The 24,071-nt window shown below is 40.3% G+C and overlaps 1 protein-coding gene across 2 annotated transcripts; it reads left to right on the top strand.

Moving 5' to 3' along the window:
• Positions 1-1,761: 1,761 nt before the first annotated feature.
• Positions 1,762-24,042, top strand: ano5a (anoctamin 5a). 2 transcript variants are annotated; one of them, XM_038706264.1, is made up of 20 exons: positions 1,762-1,997; positions 5,228-5,295; positions 9,635-9,742; positions 12,983-13,051; positions 13,413-13,697; positions 13,991-14,110; positions 14,313-14,428; positions 14,521-14,655; positions 16,010-16,115; positions 16,247-16,307; positions 16,597-16,748; positions 17,521-17,595; positions 18,064-18,292; positions 18,438-18,616; positions 18,727-18,824; positions 19,769-19,899; positions 20,229-20,434; positions 20,533-20,732; positions 21,883-21,988; positions 22,225-24,042. In XM_038706264.1, exons 1-20 carry the CDS (start codon positions 1,928-1,930, stop codon positions 22,453-22,455), a joined length of 2,745 nt encoding a protein of 914 aa, XP_038562192.1. In that variant the 5' UTR covers positions 1,762-1,927; the 3' UTR covers positions 22,456-24,042. The 2 variants fall into 2 exon arrangements, with proteins under 2 accessions (XP_038562192.1, XP_038562193.1); XM_038706265.1 differs by lacking the exons at positions 1,762-1,997; positions 5,228-5,295 and adding an exon at positions 8,566-8,709 and having other exon boundaries at positions 22,225-22,455.
• The last annotated feature ends 29 nt before the right edge of the window (positions 24,043-24,071 follow it).

Raw genomic sequence — 24,071 nt, 5'->3', positions numbered from 1 at the left:
TGACTGAAAGAAAAACTAACATGTCAAAACGGGTGGCCCTCCGTGCCTTGTTATTAAAGATGACTTTTACATTAGTCTTGGAAACCTTGGTCAGCAGTGCACACCCAAGAAGACCCACATGTCAAGGAGGAGAGGCGATATGAAGCTGAAGAAAAAGTGGTCGCGAAAATAAGCGGCTGTATTTCTGTCCTCAGCCACACCCCTAAGAGGAGGATAACATAATTACACCGGCACAGGACCATGTAAACCACTTGAAGGGCAACAGAGGGGGCCGCTGCTACTAAATTTGAATGGAGTGGAAGTATAGAGGTGGCTGGGAGGAGCAGGGAAGCTGCTGATAGTCCCAGCAGCAGCATGTCCCACACTACTGGACTCATCAGCCTTATATTTGTGTGCACATTTAGGCCTTTATGCTCAAGGACCTGACTGAGCATACTGTAAAGCTCAGACTTTTCGTCTTTTCAGCAGTATGCAGCATTTTACGATATGTTTATGACATAGCAAAATGTATTTTTGACAATCGGAATCGAAAACAAGGCAGCATCTGTTGCAGGTCAAATTCTGACCTTTGTTGTGGCTCTAAAACGTTCATAGAAAGTTTGGTCTCATCTTGAATTGGAGCATCTGCAGATTAATTCCATACCTGAGGTGTAATGATCCACTAAAGTTAGGCATCATACAAGATGAATAAATACTAGTTTGTGATATTAGTTTCTTCTATATTTACATTGCATTGCATGTGTTCTTATTGTGCAAATAAACCTTTCTAAAAGCATTTTTAACAATACTTGCTGCTTTATTTCAGAACATTTTTACAGATCCTTTCAAAAAGTGATGGGGACCAAATCAGCCATGTCAAAAATTGGTGGGGACATCTCCCCAGCGTCCCCAGAGTGAATGAGGCTTATGCCTCCAGACACATCTGGCAGAGATCATTGGCTGGCTCATGTGGTTGGTTGTGAAGGAGTTCCTGAAAGCTCACTCTGGTCATTTTGCCAAACAAATTGAATGTATATCTACGCAAATAAATTAGCTAAGGGAAATAAGTGACGGAGTATCAGCACCCCAGAAACACAGATCCTTAGCCTTGTAGTCTGCCTTTGGTTAATGTAGCTTCATTTGCATATTAACAAATTATATGAGTTTGACTGCGAATGTTATCACTTTGTCGCATGCAGAGTAATTGCGGCAAGGTAGGATAGTTATTTTTAAGTCAGTGGTTTCAGTCCATCCATTTCGTTTCACTTCCCGATTTTTCAGCCATAAAGTGCAAGGGCGTCACTCCATGTTAAAAATTGGTGGGGCCATAAGTCACAAGACATGATGATGCACAATATTAGGGTCAAGAGAAAGAGAAGCTATTTTAACACTATTTTGAAGAAATAGGCTATTCAATGATGAAATATATGACTGTGGTGGTCTGGGGGTCCTCCCCCAGAAGATTTTTAACATCTAACACTTTATTAGACAATTCAAAATGTAATGCAGTAGTCAGTAGCTTGTTTTATTTAACTTAGCTATATAAAAAAATTGGGGAATGCACATTTATTTCTTCTATATTTACATTGTATTGCATGTTTTCTTATGAAAATAAACCTTTCTCGTAGCATTATCATTTGTTATTTAACTAAACTGTAGACTTTTGGATGCTGTGTCAATTCACCCGCAGCCAGGCTCAGTCAGACTATTGGTTTGTGGTGTGGAGCCACTCCCCTCACGTAGCCTACCTCCCTCACAGCCTCAGTACTGAAGGAGGGCAGCCAACCAAGTAGCTGGTGAGCGTGCCGAGGCGTCTCTGAAGAAGACGACTGTGAAGGAGAACGGCCCGCAGTTCGGGCGTGGAAAGGCTGGACTGGAAATCGTCTGGCTGAGAATATCTTGGTGTACACGAGTGCCGATAAGCACGGCTTGGGTACGTGAGCGAGTCATGCATCGAATAACGGGAAAAGCGGGAGGGGACAGTTTAATTGAGATGAGCCCAACAGAGTCGTTCAATGGTGAGTAAAAGCCGGAGCCAGCCAGTCGGTCTGCCCTCAAGCTGCGGATCTGTACCTTTATTTTTAAAATGTTGCTATGAAGTTAATGTTGATCTTCATTAGTGTTGAGATACCGGCCTACTGGGAAATCAATTAAAGCTAAACTGAGGTGGGAATTCCCCAGTCTGTACGGCCTAAGAAGAACTTTTAAAAACAATCTGAAGTTTAAAGGAATACTAAACAAACTACACTAAACATGCACTTTAAACATTATTCTAGGAATATTGTGTAACGTTATACCTTACACGAATTGAAAGCTTCTCACCAACAACGTAACCATAACATTTCTCGATAGACAACAAAGTTAAACAGCACACTTTTACAACAAACAGCACAGATTTATGCCTCTGGGACAACAACCTGCACCCCTTCAGCTACATACAGGACATTTATCAGTGTAAGTCACATTTCCTCAACTAGGCTATTTAAAGATGTATCCATCCTTCACATTTCCCCTTCGACGCCACAACCAGCTAATAGGCTTTCTTTCCATAAAAGCAGTAGTGACTTATAGCACAGCCAGCCTCTGACAGCTGCCCTGCTTACTGGAAACACTCTGTCACTTTCAGGCAGCGACTGTATCCACCCATACAAACCCCAAATCCCTCTCTTCGGGCTAAATGTGATTTTTAAACATATGGTTGGACAGAGGACCCTGTTTTTAGCCATTTATGGTGTTGCTGAATGGAGGATGAATCACCCTGGAGGCTCTCCAACCCTTATCTGCATGAATTGATGTGTTGTGTTTCATCTAGAGAGAATCATATTATAGAAGTGTGAGTGATCACTACAGGGTGATAAACTATAGTTACTGTTACCTTGGTGTTGTGTGTTTATGTTGTTTTGAGATAACAGTAGAAGCAGTGTTTTCCACAAATCACACTCACAGCTACACAACATTAAATTACAATAATACCCCAAATCTTGATTATTTCAATGCAGAGGGAGGCTATATTCTACAATGGCTAAAGCTGGTGGAAAACCGCAATCCTTGTCACGTTCATGAACTAACAGAACTGAAAATATATACTGTATTCATATGACAGAGAGCCTTCAAACATTTTCAGTTTGTAAATATATTCTCAAAAAAGTCTTACTGTTACACAGCCCTCTTTAAATGTAATTTTAAAGTAACTCTGACTGCACAGTCACACAAGTCAAAACATGTGGACAGCTGAAGGTTTCACAGGTCACTTACAAACTCTGTAATATCTATAAAAAATCTCAATAAATTGGCTGAATAAAAATTCAAACCATGTTAAACATACTGTACAAATTCAAATTGTTCGTGGCTGTGGTTTGACCATGCAGATTCAGATTAACTTGTTGCATCGCTTCTTTCATCAGTGCTCACCTTTACTATAAATATGGATTCAAATTATCTAGCACTTTCTTGATATGTGAACTGGCCTGTTATAGCATGTGTGTGTGTCCACGCCTGAAAATCGAAACACTCTCACTGTGTGCATGTACAAAATGTAGCAGTTTGAAGTGAGGCTGCTGAATTTATGGTAACAGTTAACACCCTTGCAAGGTGGCGTTGGTAACATTGGAAAGCAGTGGGTGCAAAATACAGACAGTAAAAAGCAGTAATAACTTGGAGATCATATCTCTGATATTTCAATAAGCCAGCTGTTGTTGTTGTTTTAGGATTCAGGATGATTTGCCTTTTATTATCAGTATAGCTGAGTTGTATATGAACCTTCTTTGTGTAAATAATTAATGTACATGAGGTTTGCTCTCTCTCTCACTCTCGAGTCTGTTGGGTTGCTGTGGTAAAAAGGAAAGAGACAGATGCAGCCTTGTGGCATTTCTACTGTGATCAGCTGCTCTCCCTTGAACAAAGACTTAACTGTGGAGGCTTCTTAGCTAGGTGGGAAAAGACTCTTGGCGTAGCTGAATGGCTAAATCAGTGCTCTAATACTGCGTCCAACTGTGAAAAAATATGCTTAGCTGTTTGAGAGGCATTTTGCAACAGGTCAAAGCAAGCCAAATCACAGTCAGAATCATAACTGTTTTTAAGGAAGATGAAACAGTATGTTGGCTTTATTGTTGTTGTTAAAACATAAAGGGATGGCTATGTTTGTTTGTTTTAGCTAGTCCAAATCTACCTTCAAAGTGTACAGTATACTGCTGATGATCAAGTGTTCTTTAAGGGGTCATTGCTGGTGGATAACAGTCTCCTCTAAATTTCCGCATCCTGCCATAACTCAAAAGATAGTGGTAACAATAGGCATGCTGTGTACGCAAATGATAATAGCAGGGCTCATTATCATATTCTAAATACAATTACATTTCTTTTAGTTGTCACATTGTTACTGAAAAATATATGAGTGTAGTTATTTAATGTTTAAGTAATGTTTAAGTAAAAAAAGTGATTTAGTCCAACAAAATACAAAGCAAAGCTCTGCAGTGGGAAAAACTGCATCACAATTTGTTCTGTACTTCAGTTCTGGAGTGGAGCTTTTATGAAAAATGTCATTCCTTTTAGTTTTGAACCACTAACTTGTACTTTGTTGAATTGGTGTGTAATGATGTAGAGACAGAAAAGCTCTACATATTACAAGGTTGGAATGCTTGTTTCAGGTCTGTGTAAGCACATTTTCTGTGTTGAGTCCAGACTAAATATAACCTCAGAGAGACCATCAATTAGGACGGGTGCATTTCTATTTAAAAACAGACACAGGCTGAAACCGTCCTTATTTTTTTAGCTATAGTGGTGCCAACAGTGCTCAATGTTTGTTTGTCTTTCCATCTGCCCTGCCATTTGTTTATGTAAATCCTTTTTGCTCAGAATGTATACTGAAAGGGTTTAATTGCATTTTGACATGCAGATAAGGACAGGTGAAAGCAGAACTTTCACAGGCAGACGAACCTTTGAAGAACCTTACTAGTCTTCTCAGTCTCAATTTTCTGCAGTCACTCCTGTCGTGGTGGAATCACAGGGATACTGTTAAGTCATGCTGTCTGGCCTGTGGGAGCACTGCCACAACATGCTGGGCAAATATAGACCACAACATTGGCTGTCTGTCAGTTGTCTCAGTTAACACAGGCAGCTGTTCATATGCCTGAAATTTAACTTTACTGCCACCAACCTGCCTGTCTGAGATTCACTATGCTACTTGTTATTATTCTTTTACAGCAGTTAGAGGATACTGCCATAATTATCAACATGTATTTATGTCTTGCAGATGATCTGAATGGCTACCACCAGCATGCCTCATCCAGCGCTGGATCCCACGGGCAGGGTCAATCACCGGTAAACACTGAACCCACCACATGCATACATTTACTCAGCACTGTCATACACATGTTTATTTAAAGCAACTTCTTTGCCTTGATTGTGGAGAGAGAGAGATTCTTTTCATTCAAATTCATAACTTCTTAATATTCCCATGTCACTAAAATGGCTGCAAGTGCCTCAGAATAGTCTGCATATCCTTGGATGACTTGAATTTCTACCATCTATATGTGTCCCTGCTAAATGTTTATATTTCAATTTTCATGAGAAAATACATTGTATTTTATCTTTACTTCCAGCCAACCCCCTGCAAACATGATAGCAAGACGTTTATTGTGTACAAGTAAAAGGCTTTATTTAGTTTAGTCACAATTGTTTTCCTGTTGGAAATCCTCCACCAAGCAACAGCCAACATGTGGCAAGAGGGTTTACCTAGATCTTAGTAGTGCCCTCAACTAATAGTCTCAGTTTTAAAAATGTTTCCAATCCAATCAAAATAGTATACATCCTGCAAATATCATGAGAGAATCATGGATAACCTTTGCGCTCTTGTTTATTCTCCCCCCTTTCACATTGTACTTAAAGTCTCCTCTAAAGCCTGATGTATGTGTAGAGACTTGTGAGTCTCTCAACTCCAGCCTGGCCTCCCTGGCCCCCTCTGACCACAGCGATAGTCCACATTTTGAGGCTCAGACCTTAGAGCAAATCGATGCTTTGGCTGGGGTAAGACACCAGTCGAGGACATAGATGCATGCTGCTGTGTCAGCCTGCGTGTTTGTCTTCTCACATCATCTCCGCACTGTAACCTGTACCTGAGCAAAGACTTGACTGTGATCATGCCTGGCTTATAACATGTAGTGCTTTTTACAGGGTGCTATGGAGTGTTTTTGGACATAATCTAGAACAATGTGTAAAAAGAATGCAAGTGTGGAGTGTCTGATATTTAGATCCATCCAGCTCTGTAAGATTGCTGCTACAGTTTTAGCTGTATAGTGTTGAATGTGTTGTTAGACTCTCCCTCACTATATCCCCTTGGTTCCTCCACAGCTGTCGAGAAAGCGGACACTATTCTTGAAGTTTCGTTCTAGGGTATGGCACGGTCAAACAGGCTTGTGATGTGATGCAACTACCTATGCATATGCCTGCCCGTCTGCCTGCCTGCCTTTATTTCCTTCTAAGGAATGAGTGTTGAGTATCTCCACCGGCAATAGATATTCAGAGAATACAGCTTGGACATTCGAGTTGAAATACATTACAATACATTTCCCGGTAGAGATCTGATGTAGAACTCAGGAAAGCTTTTTTTTTCTCTACAGAGACTAATGGAAACATGCTGTCATGGGCTATGTGTTAATGCATCATCAGAGTTCATTAAAAATGGAAAAAGGGCTTTTCCCCTGCTTTGTTTTCACCTGTGATAATCGTACGCTTCACTGAAGTGAAAGCAGCCTGGTGGTGTTACAGCATAATTAGAAAGTGCACACGTACACACACATGCAGGCTTGCACATGCACTGTATACCATGTTTTTATGTGTGTGTTTTTATATGTGTACTGTAAGTGTATACACTATACTGTAATCATGACCCTGCCCTGTGCTCATGACAGGACTGAACTTTGCAGTGGCTAACCACGTGATGTACTGTAGGCTTTTTCTTTTGAATACTTTAAAATATGGTCTTCCTTAAACAGTGTGTAACTCATTTTAATCAAACATGGAATCATTACCCTTTTTAACAGAGGCTGATCTTTAGAGTAAAAAGAAGCCTGCAATTAGCCTTTCTTGTGATCTAGCTCCCTTCAACTAAAAGCAACGATTTAGCCGAGTGGAAGATCACATGAAGGAGTTTTAGGAGGGAGACAGCTGTACATCTTTAAATTGCTTCTGTAATGATAAATGAAAACAAAAGCTGAGTGTAGCCAGTAAGTTTGGGGTAAATATGAACTTTTAGAGAGGCTTACTGAACCAGATACAATTTTGTGCAAAACTGGGAATTAGAGTATTCAATTTTCCTTTGTTAGCTCTGTTTTTAGACGTTTAAGGATTGCAGTGAAATGAAGCTATAATCAAGAGATATAGAAGCTACCACTTACTAAATTTGGCTAACAATACAGAGCCATATTCTTTGCAAGAAAAAAAAAAGAAAAAGAAAAAATAAACTGAGAGAAGAGAATTGCACCCCTGCCATTCATTGGTGGAGAGAGGATTTTACGTTATGATGATATATTTAAGTCAAAGAGGTGACCAGTTTCATAGAAGTTCTGTTCCAATGTCCTTTAGCCCCCCCCCCCCCCCCCCCCCCCCCCCCCACACACACCCAAAAAAAGAAATACTTTGTAAGTAATATTTTAAAGAAGTCCCTCCCTGAAAGTACTAACCTATTTATCTTCCACCATGTTCTACATTTACCCTCCTTAATTAAGGTAAGAGACGTACATATGTCTAAACACCCAGTAGTTAGAGGTTAGTTGGCAAATGTATAGAACTCTGTGGCCTCTACCAGCTTTGGTGAGCAGAAGCAGGTCCCGGCAGATGCACTGATTCCATATGGCTGATCTGTAATTATGGCAAATTAGAGAGTTAGTTTCTGCAGCGACGAATCCAGTTAAAGAAAGCAACCACCCTGCCATGGTCAACATGGTCCTATGTAGTCAGGGAGGTAATGCAGCCCAGTGGTAAGAACATATGCATAATTTGGGAAAAGAAAACTGTATCAAAGGTAGACACAAATGCTTGTATGACTTGGTAGATCTAGCTGTAGAGTTAAAACAGCTGTCTTACTTACAGTGTATTACTACCTTTTGTAGATTTGTACAGCATAGCGGAGGCAATTTAAGCATTTTCCATTGATAGTGTCCCATGTGTACTTTGTACTCAAGATTATTTAATTGAAATTGAATCATTCCAAACAGTCAGACAAGTCAGACTGGAGATTATGCAGCAGTTACAAGTTTTGGTTCTCTGTGGTTCATCCTTATCAGTCTTATCAGAGCAGAGCATGTGGTCAGCTGGCTTTTCAGCTGAGCTTGTGAGGGACTCTTGCTTTTACTCTGCTCATGGTCAGTGTTTTACAGTTCAGTGATGTCATGTCATCGCCCCTTTCCTGTGCTCTTATTACATTAGCTAGCTAGCTGGCAGCAGCTCTGCTGTGCCCATGCTGATGTCATCTCTAGGCCCGCTCTACTTCTCTCCTATAGTGCCCCTCCTCCCGTGTCTCCCCCTCTCCCTTTTCTGAATGACGAGTGAGGGCCTGTCCTGGGTGGTGAGTGGACTGGATGGAGCTCCTCTGGTCGGGGGATCAGTGGAGTGAGTGTAAGAGAAGCAGTGCTTTCAGGGCCGGGGCGTGCTCCCTGGAGAAAAGCAATTTTGCTCTATCAGGCAGCCGGACTTTCCGCTGATGCATCATAAACATCTAGGGAGTCGGCAATGGAGGTAAAGTGCGCTTCCTTTTCTCGACAGGGCAAACTCTGTCAGAACTACAGTACAGTAGCCATAGTAGATGTGGCTGAGTACAATGTTGTAGTTTTTGTGATGCTAAATGGTCTGAGATCTCTGAATTGTCTGCAGTCCTGTGTAGGTAGCTATTGTGGTGATGACAGAGGTTCATGGTTATTTTTAGTTTTCTGAACAGCTGAAGCAGCACCAACAGCAAGCAGCCATGCTTTCCTTGCCTCCCTTAAACATTCCTGTGTAGTTCATTTCTCTTCAGCCCTGGGGCTGCCACTGAGGGGCTAGCATTTACTCATATACAGGTGTTTTTAGACACTGTGAATTCCAGGATTTACAGAAAAGCATAGACAAATAAAGTACAATGATGTTGGAGTCCTAAGCCATGATATGGCTGCTTGGAGGTCCCTATTGTGTGGAAATGTTATATATAAATGTGTAGACCTCTCCACATATCCTTTGCTACTACATTTAGGATGGGTTTGCGTTTAATGGGTTGACTGGTGACCAGAAATCAGAGCATTCACAGTAAATCTTTCTGGATTTAATTCTGTGATACAACAAAGATTTCTTTAAAAGCCTATTCTCATCTTGTCCAATAAATCCTATAAAAGAGACACAAGCAACATGAACCATCTTAGTCATAGTCGATGCCCTCTATTTAGCATGCTGTTTGTGTTTGGATTGGGAATATGATTATCTGTTCTTTGTTTTAGACAAACAGTAAAGTTTGACATGGTGTGGAGACCTTGTTTGTCGAGTTTTGCTTTTAGGCACTGACACAGACTGTAGTTTGACTGTCTAGTCTGCTGTGCTGAATGCATCCAAAAACTTGATGAGCTGAATATGTACCTGTGTCTGTGTTTGTCATTAAATTAAATGTTGTGCCCTCTTTTCTATGTCACTGCAGATTGACAAACAACAACAAAGTAAAGACTCTGTTTTTTTCCGGGACGGAAAGCGCAGGATTGATTTTGTCCTGTCCTATGTTGACGACAAAGATGGTGAGAGAAAACAGGTAAGAAACAGCTTCTAGGTACTCTATGCAAGTTACATTTGCCTAGTTCACCAACTAACTGAAATTGTGCTTCTCGATGTATGTTTTACCGCATTGTAATTGTTGTATTTTCAACTCAGCAGAATGACAAGTAATGTCAATTATTGCGGCCAGAACTAAATATTTTCTAATCCTGAAATATCACACAAAAAACAGCTGACGTTATTTACACTCCAGCCCAAAGAACTGTGGCTTACAGGATATCCTGAGAGTTCACAGCGGCATACCTTGAATACCACAGCACTGATAAAGTTAGATAAACAGCTTTTAATCCCCTCAAGGAATTTTATGAGAATGTCACTTCCAGAGATAGACTTACAACCCTGTTTTCTCATGCAAATCAGCTTTGTTATACTGAGTATATTGTCGTTAGCCACACGTCTTTTTGTGGCTAGTCTCTTTATTAGCTTGAGTGCTGAAAGACTTGTAATGTTTGATACTGAGCTGTTAGCTTTCACATCTCTGTGTTACCACTCCTCTGGTTTGAGGCTTTTTTTGCCCACAGCCTCATCAGTGAGTCAGACCTCTGGCCTGGTCAGGAACTCTAATTTTTTCCACTATATAAGCAAACAAGAGGCCCGTGTTGTAAAAAGAGACACTAAATTTCAGTTTTAACAAGAAGGTACATTATTTTTTGTTTGCCACTATGGACAATTCCTTTCTATGTGCCTATTTCTAAAATACGTGAAACCTCCTACCAAGTGCCATAAGGTAACATTAAGCTATAAAACTGCACTCCCACAAGTAACTTTCGCTACCACTCAGTAACTGCTACTGGTTGAAGTACTAAGCCAACTGATACTCCCTTGTCCACACTGCTTTTAACAGCACTTGTGTAGTTGTTTCTTGCAACTTTTATACTGGCTGCACTGGCTGTGACTTTGTGTTCAGTTTGGTTTTATTTGTGTCTTGTCAGGTGTGGACTTACACATTTCCTCTCATTTTGACCTAATTAGATTTCTTCAGTTGTTGAAGTTGTTAATATATATACTTAATGAATTTTATGAGTTTGGCCCAAGTTGGTACAAGTATTCAACAGTTTTCAGTTGTATATCATACAATTTGATACACATTATATATCATATTAGAATGTGAAGATTGTCAGTCACGCAGATCAGAGTTATCCAAGGAGGATTAAATTCAGCGCAACTGAAGATACTTTTTCACATCTCATCCAAGAATCTTCTTCAGTTCTAACTGACTGGCAGGGAGTCCCAGCTACTTAACCTCTGTTGGGTCATTATCAAGGTGATGGCTACCACTTGGTTTCTTAGTGCTCTTGGATGTAACAACAGTTGTTATGGTCATCAGAGTCACGTGAGACAAAGTGTGAACAACTGTTGTTGGCATTGTCACATGAGGCTAGATGTGAGTGTTTGTTCAATCTCCTGGGAAGAGATGAAAGGACAGCGTTGTAGGTGGGGGATAACCAGTGTCGCAGACCTTCTACCCTGTTGAGACATGCCTATTCTGGTGTAAATGAATTCGTTCACTCCTCTTTCAAACGATCTATCCTCCCTATCCAGAATATGAAAATTGTTGTCTTAGACATTATGTCCCTTATCCTTCAAATGTAAGTAACAGCTGAGTCTTGATCTGAGTTGGCCCTTTTGTGTTGAGCCATGTGTTTGTGTAGTGGTTGTTTCCCCAATATGCAGGTCTTTCATTCCTCACTGCATTTACAGTATGCACTAGATTGGTTGTCTTGTGTTTTGGGTGTGTAGATTTTCAGTGGACTAATATCTGTCTTAGCTTGTTTTTTGATGTATATTGTAAATCCCACTGAGTTTCTCTGATACTCCAGATGCATATAGAATCACAATATAGTTGTGTTTAAACTTATTTTCCTCATCACCCACTCTTTCTGGATCTTGTGGCTGTTTTCCCAAAGGTCCAGTTTGGATATCCACAAGCTTTAAGTGCATCCTTCAGAAGTTTATGCTCCTTCTCTTGGGCACTTGTTGGTATGTTATCAGCTTGGCGGTGCAGGGTTCTGACGACCCCTAGCTTATGCTCCAGTGGGTGGTGAGAGTCAATGAGTAAGTATTGCTCTGTATGTGGGTTTTCTGTATACTCCAATTAGCAGGCTTCTGTCCTCTTCAATGGGTATGGCACAGTCCAAAAGAGCAAAACTGTTGTTGCTGACATACTCTCATGTAAACTTCATGTTACGGTCCACCAAGTTGATGTGTTCTTTGAAGGCTTGAACTTCCTGGGGTTTTTTGATCCATTTGTGGTCTACATACCAATGGCTAGGTGCTGTTCATCTGAAATAGTTCAGGGCTCTGCTTTCTATTTTTTCCATGTAGATGTTGGCCACAATAAGGGATACTGGTGAACCTATGGCACAGCCAAGCTTCTGTTTGTAGAATTCCCTGTTGTACTAGAAATATGTGGTGTTCAGACAGAATTCCAGCAGTTCCAAATCTTGTCTGGGCTACGGTTACCTTTGTTGTTCAGGGAGCTGTCTTGTACAGTCATGTCCTTACTACTACTTATCACTGCCTATATGGTGGGGTTACATGTGAACAAGGAGGTCGCATCAGTCCTCAGACTTTGTTCACAAAGTCAATGGAGTTTTGGCTATGATGAATTGGTTGCCGACCAAGGCTAGACTATATGTAAATATAGATATATGTAGATAATAGGTATGTTTGGCAATGTTGTAGGAGTTTATGCTGCTGATAATGGAGGGGGGCTCCTTCTTTATGCATACTGGGTAGTCTGTATATGCATGGGATAGCTTCTCCAGGATACAAACTGTGATATTGCTCACAGGCAACAATGTTCTTCCTCTTTCGCTATTGTATATGTTCAATGGAATTTTTTTTGTATGAACTGGTGGGATCTCGTCTCAGTTTCAGTTAGTAGTGTGTTTACCCCAGAATGGTAATCTGCTGAGTTTAAGACCACCATGCCATGCATCTTCCTTTATCAGCAGGTAGGATAGGGATGTTTTGGTCCTTGCTTGAGAAATGTACAGGCCTATTAGTACATATGTCTGTACATTTCACAGTCTTAAATATATGCTTCTCAATGTTTTTTCTCTTTCAAGCTTTTGTGTACTGTATATGGAATTGTCACACAGCTTCTGTGTACTTCATTTAGGGGTACACTCACTGTTCACAATTGCAGTAAAGTGGAGCTAAATTTATATCAAACTAATAAATATATGTATATATGTTTCGTTTTCCTCTGAAGGAGAGGAGGAAGGTGTATGAGGCCAATCTACTGAATGTCGGCCTGGAGCTGGAGACAGAAGATAAATCGGTAAGAGCGTCCAGTTATTGAATTGATGTATATTGTAAAAGAGAATTAAGTGGCCCACCAAGACATAATGTATATGTATATAATATTACGTGTTCTGTTATAATATAGAATATTTTTTTTTACAAAGACAAAACAACAAAATAAGTTTTTTGTGGTAAAACAATAAACCAGTACGAAAGTGTCTTTGTGATACAGCAAAAGCAAACGCTGCAATTTATCTTTATACTGTATAGTCAACAAACCATGCATTTTGCATAAAACTTGTTTAAAGCACTTTGTAAAGAATTTCCTACTTAGTTGAATGAATCAGTAGCCCTACACTCATTATAATGTGACACCGACTCACTGTCATTACCATCAGGAATCAGAAGATGGAAAGACTTATTTTATGAAAATCCACGCACCATGGGAAGTGTTGGCCACCTACGCAGACGTGCTGAAGATCAAGGTCCCATTTAAGGTCAACGACATCCCAGACAACAGTGATATGCCCATGAACTGGCTGTCCACCCCTTTTCGTCTGCCGGAGCACATCATGCACCCTGAGCCAGACTATTTCACAGCTCCCTTCAACAAGAGCAAGTCTGACTTCTTCCTTATCGACGACAAAGACACATTCTTCCCCCCTTCTACTCGCAACAGGATAGTAAGGATGCCTTGTCCATGACTTTCTTAACTTGTTTGTGACCCATTCCCCTGACATTCAGATCTAATCTGATTTTGCTATAAATACCTCAGTATGCTACAGTTACAATTTATAGACATTTTTGAAAAGGCTTATTTAAACGACTAAACTTCAAATTTTGCAGATTATTTTGCTGATTATCTTAAACTGTTGTGAATACAGAAGCAACTTTATAATTCTGTTTTTATCCAAACAAATTTCAAGCCTCTGAACAACAAAACACTATCTCCTTCTATTTCTCCCTCTCTGCCCAGGTCTATTACATCCTGTCCCGTTGTCCGTACTTCAAGGATGAATGTACAGATAAAGACAAAAAGGGAATCAAGAGGTTACTCAACAACGGCACATACACTGCTGCCTTCCCTCTGCATGATGTGAGCCTCTTTTGTAGAACTTTTTGGAAAACTTTATTGGGAAAAAGACGCAGCGTCTTTAATGGAATGTGCACTCATTGCTTTCCAACAGTAGCATCCTGTTGGAGGCAGTGCTGGGCGTTGAATTGCCAGGATGAATAACTTTGAATAACTAAATAATTATATGAATGTGGTAATAAACTGTGTGTTTCTGTGTGTGCAGTGTAGATACTGGATAAGATCAAGGGATGCTAACTGCGAAAGTGAGAGAAACACTCTCTACAAACACTGGGCCAGATTCTTCTGTTTCTTCAAGGAGCAGCCCCTCGACCTTGTAAGGTAAGACATGAAAACAAAGTAGTCATATCTGACTCAATATTAATGTGGCAGCAGAAGAATTTACAACAAAATGTTATTTTTCCCTTCAACAGGAAGTACTATGGGGAGAAGATAGGTATTTATTTTGCGTGGCTGGGGTTCTACACTGAAATGCTGTTGTTTGCTGCAGTAGTCGGGACAATTTGTTTCATCTATGGATTCCTCACCTATGATGACAACGAGTGGAGGTGATTTTTACCAAGAATACCAGCCTGATTTGTTGGTTTTTCAGGTGTCATTGTATAGTACGTATTATTTTTATAACACCTCCGCTGCGATGGCCTGGGGCATTAGTACACTTGGACTCAATGATGAACTGATTAAAACTTGGTGGTCAAAGGTCACTGTAACCTCATAATGACCTTGAAAAACATGTTTTTGTCCATAACTCACTAATTAATATGGTAATTATGACAACACAGATGTTTAATGGGATACAACAATGAAGTGATGCAACTTCAACTTCACTGTGGCCTCATAATGTCTTGGAAAAACATTTTTTTGGCCATTATTCAACACCATAACTCAGGAACAGAAGGAGAGATTGTGATATTTCAGTGCGTAGGACACTGAAAAGGTGGCACTTTTGACTCAAGGTCATTGTAACCTCGAAATATGTATTTTAAAAAATGAATTGGGTAAAACAAGCAAACAATAACTAGCAAAGTTCAGGCTTTTCCCCATCTCGTCCAATCAGCCTTTCAATTGCTGCTTCATTCTGAATTTTGAGCGCGAGTGAGTTTCTAAAAAATGCCAGGAGAAAACAAAAGCACCACATTTTGTATATCTATACACTATATATCTATAAGCTTCCATCTTTACATTCTATGTAAAGATACATGGATGTGTATCTGTTTAGCCAGTGTATCTATGGTAATCCTTCATTGATCAGTTCAACAATGTATATTCATAGGAATCATTCATATGCTCTGTATTTGTATAGTGCCTTTCTAGTCTTTTGGACCACTCAAAGTACTTTTACACTACATCTACATTCACACACTGGCGGAAAAGCTGCCAGTGGCAGTTCGGGGTTCAGTATCTTGCCCAAGGACACTTCGACACGCAGCCTGGAGGAGCTGGGGGTTGAACCGCCAACCTTCCGATTAACAGGCAACCCGCTCTAACTCCTTTGCCAAAGCTACCCATTTTCCTTTATTTGTCTTTTCTTGTATCAAATTAGTACTGAAAGAGACTGTTGGATCACACACACCAAAACCTCCACACACGCATGTATCATCAATATAGTGATAACTTCAGAGTTTGATTCCCACTTCAACACATCCACCAATGTGTCCCTGAGCAAGACACTTAACCCCTAATTGCTCCAAATGTTTGCAACCTCTATATTGCAATTGTAAGTCGTTTTGGATAAAAGCTAAATATATAAATGTAAATGTATTCACTACATATATTATGTGAGTCTTGACAGGCATTGATGTAAACTGCAACTCGTCGGACTGGAGGCATACAACTGCGGGGTGAGAATTCTAGTTACTAATGTAGTTGTTCCTTCTATTGAAAACTCTTATTTCCCCACAGTAAAGAAATATGTAGTGAGGAAATCGGAGGCAAAATTGTCATGTGCCCGCTGTGTGACAAGAAATGTGGCTACTGGAAACTCAACACAACATGCAACTCCTCGTGGGTGAGTTGTTTTAGTTCATGATGATTCATGTTCTATCCACATTATGTGATATTTAAAGGGAGGTTGCAGCTAAGTGTCAACAGATCTGTTTTCCCTTATCTCACTATTTTTCAAACATGTTCTTCTTTCAGCAATCACACCTGTTTGACAATGTGGGAACAGTGTTTTTTGCCATATTTATGGGGATTTGGGGTGAGTAAAAATGTCTGCTCTCTGCATTTTGTATTTTCTAACCCAGTGCACCACCTAGTGGGAGCTGCTGAGCTATTATTAGTTAAATCACTGTTATTCACTCTGTAATTAAAGGACCTACTTATCCAATCACAAAAAAAACAAGCTTTATCACTTGTCATCTACCGTTTACCGTCTACGCTTACCGTACTGTTTTGAAATCTGACAATTCTGCCACCACACCAATATAGTAAAAGGGGAATGGGTCAAAGGGCTGAAAATTTACATTGGGGGGTTGTATGCTCTGCAGTGACTCTGTTTCTGGAGTTCTGGAAGAGGCGGCAGGCTCGTCTCGAGTACGAGTGGGATCTGGTCGACTTTGAGGAGGAGCAACAGCAGCTACAGCTTCGGCCAGAGTATGAGACCAAGTGCACCAACCGCAAGCTGAACCGTATCACTCAGGTGTTTGTGTCCTCATGAAATACTAATATACTGTATGATACTATTCTGATGTATAGCTCTAAGTCTGTGTAGCTTTCACAAGGCTTTATCAGACATGTATACTATATGGCAGGACCTACAGAATCGGTTGTATTTATTGGAGTGATTGCAATCTTTCATCAGGCCTGCTCATGGACTTAAAAAAATGGTTTAATTGAGATTCTTTGTTTAGGACTAATGTTACTATAATATAATATTATAAGTGATAATAACTGCCACAGACTTGTAAATTGAACAGAAACAGGATGCTGCTATTTATTATTTGTTACATCCCACCTGTCTGTAGGAAATTGAGTGGGTTCTTGAAAGGACTGCTACAAATCTATTGGGGAAATTGTGTTTGTGCTGGGCTGCCGTGGTACTCTGGGTAAGGGTAGCACTTAACGTGGAATGCCAAATTGGTGAGGAAGAGGTTTTGGTGTGGTGTAGTGTGGATAACAGACATTTCTGGAAAGACTCAGAGGCACGAGTTTCTTTCTGTACCACATTGTTGTTTTGTGGATCTGAATCAGTGGAGATGTTTGCAAAAGCATGGCTCCACCAGGAGACTGCTAGAAGAAAGAATTTGACTTGGACTGAAATGCCTACACACAAAGAGCTTGGGTGACCTCGCTCTGCCTCGCATCAGAGGCCAGTGGTAATTAAAGGAACCTGGCCTTTTAGAGCTGTCTTTTCAGGATTTAACAAAGGGTGACTGACTCCCATGTCCATGCTTTGCTTGCTTATGATTTAGGAAATGGAGCCATACTTACCCATAACAACCAAGTGTGCACGCGTATGTCTGTCTGGAGCCACCGTCCTGTTCTGGGTGAGCAAAGTATCTTTGGTACACTTGATGAATGTAAATTGCTTTCATCATCTACCTGTTCTCCTGTTGTCTTTTTGTCTTCCCCATTAAACTCTTCATTATGATCACTTATATCATTCGACCAGAGCCAGTATGTAAACTTGTAAGAAATGGAGTTTTCTTAAATAATTTGGGAGCTGAGACTAAGTCAGAACACTAAATGAATGTTATGCATCACACAGAATTCTAAAAATAAGGTCAAAATTTAGTCCTTCTCAGAATTGAGATCCATTTAAGGCCAAATTTTATAGCTTTGCACACTTAGAGGTTGACAGTTACTCTAATATCTATGTTAGCAATAATAATAACCTTGCTTCATTCATGTCTGTGTGTTTCAGTGTTTGCACTTGCATCATGATCGGTGTGGTGTTCTCACTGACTTGCCATGCAGTTGTCTTTCATTTTGTCACTGTTGTCTTTGTCCTGAAGATCTCATTGATCATTGCCTGCATCATTGGGGTGATAGCATACCGGTTGGCGGTATACGCGGCCTTCGCCAGCATCATGAAGGACAGTCCTGCCAACAGTCTGCAGGTGGTTGGCCCCTTCATCACGCCACAGCTGGCCACCTCTGTCACTGCGTCCTGCATCAACTTTGTCATCATCATGATCCTCAACCTCATGTATGAGAAAGTGGCTGTTTGGATCACTGACATGGGTGAGGGTCACAGCGAGAGAGCGAACCCCAGAATATTTCATTTCTGTGTCTTTATGTATCCATTATGTATTTCATAATAAGAATGTGTTCCTTTATGGTTTATGTATTTAAAATGTATGTTTTATTACCTTTTACTATGTGGCAGAAATTCCCAAGACGCACCTGGAATACGAGAACAAACTGACGGTGAAGATGTTCCTCTTCCAGTTTGTCAATTACTACTCCTCCTGCTTCTACGTGGCTTTCTTTAAGGGCAAGTTTGTCGGCTATCCTGGAGATTATGCTTATATGTTTGGCAAGTGGAGCAAACTGAGGAATGAAGAGGTACCAGATATAACTACATTAAACTGTCTAAGAGTAACAGTGGTAATTCAAGTTGAGTTAATGTCTGTTTCCTTCTCATCCCTCCTCTATCTCACTGTGTTTACATACAGTGTGACCCTGGTGGCTGTTTGATTGAGTTGACCACCCAGCTGGTGATAGTGATGACTGGTAAACAGGTGTGGGGCAACATCCAAGAGGCTCTGGTCCCGTGAGTCCCGACCATCCGAGCACAATTCATCTGCACACAAAAAGATAACGAGGGGTTAAATTTACACAGGCTTTGAATGGTTAATATAAACTTGTCAAACTTGTATAGCGCCTTTCTAGTCTTGCAACCACTCAAAGCCCTTTTCACTATATGTCACATTCACCTACTCACACACTTGTGCTGATCCTCCAATTGGTAGGCGACAGCTACATCACATAATTTATAGATATATCAACCATGTCTGGGGCCTCTTATATATATGTTGATACTACTGATTTAATCTTTTTCCAAATTTAGTGTCAATCTTTAGTCTCTCCATTAAGATTTCCTTTTAAAATGTCAGTTAGCTATTTAGCCTCTAAGATTATTTATAAGAGTACTTTATAAGAGTCACCATGCATCCACTAACCACTGCTCATATGCTTGTACAGATTAGAATTCAGATGTCAACAAGACAGCAATTTCTAGCTAACCACATCGCTAACTAACAAGCTGGCATTATCTACACAAAAGCAATAAGATTATGATATTGAATATCATAATCTTATTGCTGTTGCTTTTGTCATAAAAGCACATAAAATGAAAAATGGCTGAAAATCCATTTAGATGCTTTAGTTTGAGTCCTGTTATTGTGGAGCTGGCTCACTGTCAAACTGCCATGGTTTACTGGGAAACTTGATTACTGGTAATCTTGTTAGTAACAGATGTGCTTGTGCTACTAGCTAAACAAAAATGTTTGCTGTGAAAAGAACAGTTTCAAGTCAAACCAAGTACAGAGATTAACCTTGACTTTTACTCTCAGTTTAGATGGAACTGTTGCACATCAAAAAAGGCAGTCATCTCTTTATAGCCATTGTTTACAGTTCAGTACAACCTCCAGTGTGGCTGTCAGAGGGTAAATTATATTGTCTTAAAACTCTCTATTGCCCCCTTGTGGCATCCAGGTGGCTAATGAACTGGTGGGGCAGCAGGAAGGCAAGAAATCACCCGGAGAGCCTGTATAGCCGCTGGGAGCAGGACCACGACCTGCAGGGCTTTGGACAGCTGGGCCTCTTCTACGAGTACCTGGAAATGGGTAAACAATCAGTACATAGTCAATCCATTACATGCAGAGAGAGATTTAGATAGACACTTGAGAGCTAGGCTGGAGTTGCGACCATTTTGTGGAGTCCTGTTTCGGCCAAGAGTAAAACACAGACAAACATTGGTATTAATTACCTATTAAAATACAGCAGCAAAGTTGAGAAATTATACACATAAACAGATTTTAAACTATTGGGATAGTGGGAATAAATAAGTAAATGCCTGGAAGCACTGAGATAGATAGATGCAGTTTCCTCAGAGATGCTGCAGATGGTGCTGTTTCCCTCGTACTCTCACTAACCTCTCCCTTCTCTGTCCCAGTGATCCAGTTTGGTTTCATCACACTGTTTGTCGCCTCCTTCCCGCTGGCACCCCTGCTGGCACTTATCAACAACATCATCGAGGTTAGAGTGGATTCCTGGAAGCTTACCACTCAGTTCAGACGTCCTGTGGCAGCAAAGGCTCACAGCATCGGAGCCTGGCAGGAAATCCTCAATGGGATGGCCATACTCTCTGTTGTCACAAATGTGAGTGCTGGACTGCATCTATGTGCTTTGTGTCTGCTTATTATTTACCCAGTTTGACCTCTAGTTTTCCTCACACGTTTTCTTTTCCTGCTTTCTAGGCATTTATTGTGGCCTTCACCTCTGATATGATCCCTCGGCTTGTGTACATGTACGCCTATCAGCCACAGGGTGAGATGAATATGAAAGGCTTCATAAACAACAGCCTGTCTGTGTTTAATATCTCTGAGATCCCAATGGCCAACAGGCCTGATGACGAGGAGAACCCTCTCTGGTTCAACAGCTCCATCACTACCTGCAGGTGTGTGTGATTGTAAGGCTCGGTGTATGAAAGAGTGATTGTGGATGTAGCCCACTTTTCCACTTCTATGTTAAATCTGCAGTGTGGATCTTTTGCTTCCGCCTTCTGACAGTGAGAGTAATTACACAAAGCTGTAGACATGTGCATATGATGTAAAGGCTCTGCCAAACTGAGTTGCTGCTGTCGCTACTTTCGCTCCCCACTTCAGCTCTGGCAAATCAATTATTGCTGGTTGGCATAAAACACATCACTAACAGTTGTCCAGCGTGGGAACATCGCCACAGACGCCAGATTTAATACCAGACTGGTAGACTGCAAAATACAGAACTTTACTTGGCATTGATAGGCCTTATCAGCACTGTGTGACCTCGTTTGGCAAGGGCTTGTATGTAACGGACGTTCATTTATATGTAATAGTCCCGCACTCCAGCTTTAATATAAGACTGCGTTAGAAGAAGTATTCAAATCCTTTACTAAAGTCATGTAAAAACTACTCTGTTACAAGGAAAAATCCTTCCTTCAAAATTCTACTTGATTGAAAGTACAGATTTATTATATTAAAAATGCTAATAATGATGCAGAATGGCTGCTTTACAGTGTTAAATATATTACAAGCAGCATGTCAATGTAGCTCTTTGAGTGAAGATGAATTTGAACTATTTTATAACTTTGTGTTGGATATTTCAAATGAGAAAAAGTATTTTAAAACTTTATCACTCTAATTAGTACATGGAGTTTGGTGACTTCAAATAAATGTCAGTTTTGCACCTGAGCAAGTCTAATGAGCCACAACTGTTGAAGACTGTCATATTGACTGATCATATTATAAAAGTTAATTATATGTTTTGTATGTAAAAAGTTCTCTGGGAGTACAAATATAAAGAAACAGAATTTTAATGCAGTTAAGCCTCAGAAATGCAGCTCAGCTGAACTTTGTGGCACCACCACTTCAATTACTATTCAACTTCAGATTTAAATGTTGTGGTTAATATTGTATCTGTACTTTTAATTGTTTTAATGCACGTTTATAGATAGTATAATTTAGTCTGCACCGTAATACTAGAGTAATTATTACTTCCTTTTTCCTTTGCACAATGGGCTGAAGAATCAAATCAAAATTAAAAGTCTCTGACATATTCCTTCTTTGTAGGTATCGTGATTACCGCTACCCTCCTGGCCATGAGAAGCAGTACTCCCACACTATGCAGTTCTGGCATATTCTGGCCGCCAAGCTGGCTTTCATCATTATCATGGAGGTAAAACCAGGCCGCAGTGCTTCCACCAGCACCACCAACACTCACTGATCATTTTAACTTTGCTTCACGTCCTTGGGCACCAGTCGATTGTTACACTAATGCCCCTTTCTCCCACACATTTTCCATATATAGTACAAATTCCACAAAAAATCCATGCAGAGTTTCTTCTTCAGCTCTTTGTTTTGGTGACTCTAGATTGAAGTCAAACTAACCTGTTGTGCCCTCTCCATCCACAGCATGTCGTGTTCATGGTCAAGTTCTTTGTGGCCTGGATGATCCCCGACATTCCCTCTGACGTGAGGGCTCGAGTAAAGAGAGAGCGCTACCTGGTCCAGGAGTACCTCCATAACTATGAAGTGGAGAAACTGAGAATCCAGCTCAGCCAAAACAGCCACAATGAGTGTACTTGCACGCCCATGATCTATCCGTCTTTACCCCAACATGAGGTGCTGTCAGAGTGTCTCTAGCCCAGCGAGCTGCTGGCCAATCAGAGGTTTCTTCAATTCACAGCCATCCCTCTTCTACTAATCTGCTGATAGTGGAAGTGCACACAGGTGAAAGACCAAGTCTCCATGCATGCTGAAGGCTGAGGCACATGAATTTAAACCTTTGTCTCATATTTATGGCTTTTCACTCTCTATGTTGTAATCATAGTGCTGAGGATAATCAACATTTGCTGTAAGGAAAGACAGAGGAATCGTATACACTGTGTCTAAGACAGGCAACTTACTCTTGTTTTAATATAAGACTATTTATTTAAGTGCCACTATGAGTAACCAAAGATCAAATGCCTTAATATGTCACACACTTATTTTTGGTTCCATCTGCCAGTACAATAACAACTGATATTATTTGGAAACTGAGAGCTTGCTTATGTTGGGGTTTGAGTATTTCCCTTGTCGTATGTATGAAGGGTTCCAGTCCATGTACTGTATGTTCAACTCGATTTTTGTTTTTGTTTTTACAGTTACTGCAACAAATGTGAGCATTGTTTATTGGACAGCATTGAGGTCACTGCACAGATGTAACACAATTTTGCCAAATTATTTTCTCCACTACTTCACATTTAGCTTTAATATTGTAAAAGCCCAACAGTTTCTCCAGGCCAATGTCTGATGTGAAGTATCTTTTTTATAAAGACAAATCTGTGCTGCTGTTACTACTGTGAGTAAGGGCGATTTCTGTCCTGCAATGGCCAGTTTTTGAGCAGCAGCAGCTGCTGCTGGTACATGTTGATTGTTGACAATGAGTCCTGTGCCTGGAGATGAGAAGTGAAAAGCCCTGAGAGAGTGAAGAGATCCCTTTTTAATGTGCCTCTGTTTACCAACACATCGAAGCTAATGAAAGCCTGCCCCTACCCACTGAACTATGTTTGCTCCATTACACAAAGCACGTCAGCCATCGCCTTGTTCTCCTGGTTTCCTCAGCTGAGTCCGTGTAGAGAAGGAATTCTTTCATTCAGTCTTTTTTTATTATTATTATTTTGCAAAAAGCACTTAATGAAACTACCCAAACATAAACATGTCAGTCTAATTGTTGTCACGACACTTCGTATTCATAATCAGTGTTTTGAAGCTGCAGTGCATGATAATCTTTGTTCATTTAAACTGAAGAAGCGTTGGGCTGTAGGTAAGAAGGAGTTCCCTGTTCTGGCTGGCTGTGCTGCAAACTGAGGCAACTAAATCTATGTTTATTTGAGATGCGTGTGGTTGTGACCACATAGCCGAGAGCAACGTAGGACTGTTCCAGTTTTCCTTTACATGCCCTGCGCTCAGCTAACAGCTAACTCAATGCCTGTTGATGCCTTAATACATCTAATACTTTTTTTATTCCATTGTACGTATTTTTTCTTATGTCTTCTTTTGTTATGCTTTAGTAATTATATTTTATTTTATATCATTTGGAAAAAAACGGTGAACCTGTTTACTGTATGGTTAAAGTTACAATTTCATGTTCTCATTAATTTCCTGTAATTTCTTTTATAATTGTCCTGTATCCAAATGTGTATTGTAAACAAAGTTAAATCTCCAAAATAAAGTGCCAGTTCAACTTGAGTAATTGTTGGACATGTTTGGATTAGTCC

The sequence above is a fragment of the Micropterus salmoides genome, unplaced genomic scaffold (assembly GCF_014851395.1).
Source record: "Micropterus salmoides isolate LMB-PRFRI ecotype aquatic unplaced genomic scaffold, ASM1485139v1 Ms_hic_scaffold_8, whole genome shotgun sequence".
Classification (NCBI taxonomy): Eukaryota; Metazoa; Chordata; class Actinopteri; order Centrarchiformes; family Centrarchidae; genus Micropterus; species Micropterus salmoides.
Note: the sequence above shows the minus strand (reverse complement) of the source record. Positions and strands in the feature narration are given on the sequence as shown.

Coding starts and splice junctions, on each gene's coding strand:
- ano5a (XM_038706264.1), top strand. CDS start 1,928: ATGCATCGAATAACGGGAAAAGCGGGAGGGGACAGTTTAATTGAGATG. Junction 14,111..14,312: donor CTGCCTTCCCTCTGCATGAT/GTGAGCCTCTTT, acceptor CTGTGTGTGCAG/TGTAGATACTGGATAAGATC. Junction 20,733..21,882: donor AGCTCCATCACTACCTGCAG/GTGTGTGTGATT, acceptor CCTTCTTTGTAG/GTATCGTGATTACCGCTACC.